This window comes from Cebus imitator, unplaced genomic scaffold, assembly GCF_001604975.1.
Source record: "Cebus imitator isolate Cc_AM_T3 unplaced genomic scaffold, Cebus_imitator-1.0 Scaffold15, whole genome shotgun sequence".
NCBI lineage: Eukaryota > Metazoa > Chordata > Mammalia > Primates > Cebidae > Cebus > Cebus imitator.
The window spans coordinates 11,931,561-11,937,045 of record NW_016107330.1 but is presented as its reverse complement, the minus strand read 5'-3'; the positions used below and the strand labels follow the sequence as shown (position 1 = coordinate 11,937,045).

General features: G+C 40.7%; 1 protein-coding gene across 1 annotated transcript in view; it reads left to right on the top strand.

The window, feature by feature from the left end:
- The window catches only part of USP48 (ubiquitin specific peptidase 48), a 113,465-nt gene that overhangs the window by 37,072 nt on the left and 70,908 nt on the right, over nucleotides 1-5,485 (top strand). The window contains exons 4-6 of the mRNA XM_017503250.2: nucleotides 1,710-1,837; nucleotides 2,180-2,304; nucleotides 2,930-3,038. Coding sequence (XP_017358739.1) covers nucleotides 1,710-1,837; nucleotides 2,180-2,304; nucleotides 2,930-3,038 — 362 coding nt within the window. The remainder of the gene's footprint in view (nucleotides 1-1,709; nucleotides 1,838-2,179; nucleotides 2,305-2,929; nucleotides 3,039-5,485) is intronic.

Below are 5,485 nucleotides of genomic sequence, written 5' to 3'. Positions count from 1 at the left end.
TTTTTTTTTTTTTTGAGACAGGGTTTTACCATGTTGCCCAGACTGGTCTTGAATTCCTGAGTTAAATCAATCCGGCTTCCTTCGTCTCCCAGAGTGCTGAGATTATAGGCATGAGCCGCAGCACCAGGTCTTGAATAGCCTTTACCTGCCTGCCATGGTTTTGTAGCCTAAAGAGTAATATTTAATTTTTATTTTGCAGATGATATATTGACTTGCTGAAAGCCACAGTTGGTAGTAAGTAGAAATATTTAGAGTCCAATTAGAAGACAGAAGCTACACAATAATTTGAAAAGGGAAAGCTGAGAATTAACAACAGGGAATTAGAGAAATGAGGAATTAGTTAATAAGAAAGATTAAAGATGATTTTAAAGAATATAAGGACAGCAGATACAGGGAACAGCCTGTGTCCATGGGGCTGAAAGAGAACATCCAAGGGAGAATCTGCCATCCCCATGGCCCAGGCTTGCGATCCCGACCTCTTTGGACACTGCTGGGATACACTGGGTGGCTGAAAAAGTGCTGAGATCCCTCCCTAGGCATCCCTACTGGAAACTGTCCATGAGAAGGTGCTGGGCCCTGGAACCCCCTACAGAGAGTCCCCTGAAAGAGTGTCTAGGAGGCCATTCACAGGGTGGTCATTTGGAGAAAGTGCCTTTCTGGAGGCACTGTATGTACTGTGAAGCTATCAGAAGAGGCGCTGGGGAAGCTGCTGATCACTGTTAGGTGCGGGAACCTGGAGCCCTGGAGGAAGCTGACCTGCAAACAGGCTGGTGAGAGAGGCACAACCAAACCCTGCAGTGCCCTTCACTGATAAGCCTTACCTTCTGGATAACTGGCAAAGGAGAAATATTTGCGGGGCCCATCTCTCATCACTGAGCAGGCAGAGAAGGGTGGATTTGGAGCTGAGAAGCAATAAATTAATAACTTAAAGAAGATAAGACTTAGGTCTCTGGCCGGGGCTCTTGAGATTCATGCTTTCTGTTTCTACTCCCTGCACTAGCTCAATAAAACTTGCAACTCTAAAATTCTAGGGTTATTCTTCACTTAGGTGTGAATTGCTGTGCTTGAGATTCCTGTCTTTTGTTCATTTGTGGCACTTTAGAATTAACTGGACTTTAGAAATCATGACTAGACACTGTAGTCATGATTGCTCTTGTTGTTTTGATACAGGTAGGCTCTTGCATTTGGGGAGTGTATGTGGACGGTCCTGGCTGCCTCATGACTTCCACAAAACATGGTTGCTAATTCTGTTTCTTTTTTTTTCCTCCCAGACGGGGTCTTGCTCTGTCGCCCAGGCTGGAGTGCAGTGGCGCGATCTTGGCTCACTGAAACCTCCACCTCCCGAGTTCAAGCAATTCTGCCTCAGCCTCCGAGTAGCTGGGATTATAGGCACCCTCCGCTACACCTGGCTAATTTTTGTATTTTTTTTTTTTTTTAGCGGAGATGGGTTTCTTCATGTTGGCCAGGCTCTGGTTCAGGTCTCAAGCTTCTGTTTTCAAGTGATCTGCCTTCTTTGGCCTCCCAAAGTGCTGGGATTACAGGCATGAGCCACTGAGCTCCGCCTATTTCTAAGTTTTAAAATGATAATAAAGTATTAATATAGTTTGGATGTAAGGGTGTTTATGTTCTCACGTGAAGAGGAAGTACCATTTTTAAAAAAGAAAAGTAGCAACTTAAAAAAAGCCAAATTTATATTTTTCTTTCGATAGATTATGAGCCTCAAACAATTTGTGAGCACCTCCAGTACTTGTTTGCCTTGTTACAAAACAGTAATAGGCGATACATTGATCCATCAGGATTTGTTAAAGCCTTGGGCCTGGACACTGGGCAACAGCAGGTAAGAACTATTTTTTTTTTTATTTTTTTTTTAATATTAAGAGGTACCGAAGCATTCCTTAGAATGTTTATAAAGGGAGATTAAGTAGAATGCTTTTTAAAAATTAATTTCTATTTTGAATGAAAGTCTTTAATTACTGTCTAGTACATTATACATTATACTTGATTCCATTTATGGAAATTCATATGTGGGCACAAACTGATTGAACACAGCGGTAGCCCCTGTTTGAAAATGCTGAGTTGAAAGTATAGGCAGTTTCTGGAATGTTGATTGTATTGCCATTTGTAGTATAAGTTGAAAAACAAGGTAATAATTTTTCTTTTCATTAACCTAAACTTGAAGGATGCTCAAGAATTTTCAAAGCTCTTTATGTCTCTATTGGAAGATACTTTGTCTAAACAAAACAATCCAGATGTGCGGAACATTGTTCAACAGCAGTTCTGTGGAGAATATGCCTATGTAACTGTGTAAGTCTGTTTCGACTTTTTCATGGTACATTTCAGTCTAAAACAATTACTCATATGTTAACTATTTTTCAGTGCAGTTCCTGGTTATAGCTTTAGTGGGTTATCATGGGACCTCAGCTATTTATAGTAATACATTTCCACGCGAACATGTAAACAAGTGACTTAGTAATTGCATTTGAACCCATCCAGGTGTTAGGAACTGTGTCTGGGTAAGCTCTTGCCATCTGCCCTTGCTTTATGGCTGTGTGGTGTGAACTAAAGAGTAAGATTGGAGCTGGCTAGAATACTAAAAGTAAATAAAATGCCTCTTTAAAAGTTTCCATGAGTACAGTGTACAACATTTGGGTGATGGTTACATTAAAATGTAGACTTCACCACTGTGTGTTATATTCATGTAACAAAGCCGTACTCGTACCTGTTAAATTTATATTAAGAAAATTTCCCAACGAATACTTAGCCTCACCAGTCACTTTCTGTTTTTATTTCATTTTTAGTATACATAACAAGTAATTTATGTGAAAGAGAATTAAGATTATAAATGCCTTTTTCCATCTTTCTTGGATGTACTACAGTAGAACTTTCTTGCTTTCCCCACTCTGATCTCAATTTTGTTATTTTATTATAGTTGCAACCAGTGTGGCAGAGAGTCTAAGCTTTTATCAAAATTTTATGAACTGGAGTTGAATATCCAAGGCCACAAACAGTTAACAGATTGTATCTCGGAATTTTTGAAGGTATTCAAATTTTGGTGTATATGTTGTACCTGCCCATTAACAGTTAAATGTTATTTTGAAGGGTATTTTGATTTAGTGGCTAGCGCTTTTATTGTGTCAGCTTTTTCTGCATAAGGAGCGTCTGTGTTTGTGTAATGATCCAGAAGAAACTTTATGAAGCATCAAAGCAGGCTGTGTCTTAAAAATGATTTTGGTTATTTCAAGTTATTTTATATGTAAAGTTATGTATGTGTGAAAAGATATTATTCTGTGATTGTGGGTAGTGGGCTATTGAAAGAATGCTAAGCTCGGTTATCTTAAAGATAATTTACCTTGTGCAGTGAAAACTAGAATGTGTTAAACATAAAACTTTTTTACATTGATATGGTATGTCTGCTTTCTGTATATTTAGATTCATGTGGAGATAATTAAGTGATTCCTTTCTGTTCTGAGTGGAAAACTGCTAAGAGGAACTCTTTGTGGTCAAGCATGAACATATACATAGCGTAATAGACGAGCTTATTATCCAGCTAGCTGTCTTCAGATATTTTTGTGCTTTCCGACTTCCTCAGCTCATCCAGAGCATGCCTGAAATAGTCATCGAATTCATTTAGCTGAATATTTATTGAGTGCTTACTCTGTGTCAGACACTGTTTCAGCTGTTGGGGATTAGCCTTTATGGAGCTTGTAAAGTAGTGGTGTGGACACCAGGGAGAGTAAAATAAATAAAGTTATAATATATAGTGGGTCAACTGTAGTAAGTGCTGTGGAGAAAAAGAAAGCAGGGAAGGTGCTACTGGGCAATGTGCTAGGGAATAGGGTGGGGTGGGGGCAATTTGTAATAAAGTGGTTGAAGGCGAAGCAGTGAGAGTCGTAAGAATCAAGAAGAAGAGTGTCCTGGGCAGAGCTCGAGATGAGAATGTGCCTGGTGGATTGAGGAACGGGGCAGGGGGTTGGGGGTGCGGGTGGATGTGGCTGAAGTGAATAAGCAAAGGGAGAATGATAGAAGATGAAGTCAGATAGAATGTTTATCAGATAGCGCCTGGTAAACCTCGGTCAGAAGTTTGCCTTTTACTCTGGGCGAGGTTGAGATGTCATCAGGGTCATATGCATATGAGTGATACAGTCTGTTTTAACAGGCTAACTGTGGGTGCTGTCTTGAGAATAGGCTGAAGATGGGTTAAGGGCAGAGACAAGTGCATGGTGGCTTGGACCATGGGTTAACTGAAGAGGTGATAAGCACTGTTTGGCTTTTAGATACATTTTCTAAGAGCAGTTAGAATTTGCAGGCTGGGGCTAGTTGTGATGGCTTACATTTATAATCCCAGCGCTTTACGAGCCGAGACAGTAGGATCACTTGAGGCCAGGAGCTTGTGACCAGCCTAGGCAACATAGTGATAGACTGTCTTTGCAAAAAATAAAAAAATGAACCAAGCATGGTGTTGAAGAGTTATAGTCCCAGCTACTCAGCAGGCTGAGGCGGGAAAATTTCCTGAGCTCAGGAGTTTGAGGCTGTCATTAGCTATGATTGCACCACCACACCCCAGCCTTGGTGACAGAGCAAGACCTCATCTGTTTTAAAAAAAAAAAAAAGATTTTTAAAAAATTTGTACAGTGGACATGGAGAGTAAGAGTCAAGGATTACTAAGGTTTTTGGCCTGATCAACTAAAAGAATGGAATTGCTCTGAGATGGGGAGGACCTGGGAGGAACAGGATTGGCTTTGAGCATGTTACATTTGAGTGGTATAGTTCCAGGGAGAAGTCATGGCTGGATAAAATCACCAAGAGAGTGGGGGAGAGACAAGGACTGAGTCCTGGGACATTCAAACGTTAGGAATCAGGGAGGTAGGAGCAGCTGGCACCGGAGGCCGTGGAGGAATGCCAGTGAATTAGGAGGAAAGTGTGACTGGTATCCTGGAAGCCACATGAAAAGATGATGGTTACCAGTATTGCATTACTTAAGTAATATTGTGCAAAAAGCTTGAGCTCCGGAGTTTGAGGCTTCGGTTAGCTGTGATTGGCTGCAGTTAGCTTTATAGAAATATAAAGGCAAATTTTATTTATTAATTATTATTTTTGAGACAGAATCTCACACTGTCACCTGGGCTGGAGTGTAATTGTGCAATCTCAGCTCACTGCAACCTTTTGCCTCCCAGGTTCAAGCGATTCTCCTGCCTCAGCCTCCTGAGTAGCTGGGATTATACCATCGTGCCCAGCTAATTTTTTTGTATTTTTAGTAGAGACGGGTTTCATCATGTTGGCCAGGCTGGGCTTGAACTCCAGACCTCATGATTCGCCCACCTCAGCCTCCCAAGAGGCTGGGATTATGGGCGTGACCCACTGCACCTGGCCAAGGCAAATCTTAAAAAGAAACCACTGTCAGTGAAAATGTTTGATTTTTCTACACGTTTCTTTTTAGCTTTGTCTCATGAATGTGTTTCAGTAATTTTTTTTTTTTTTTTTTTTT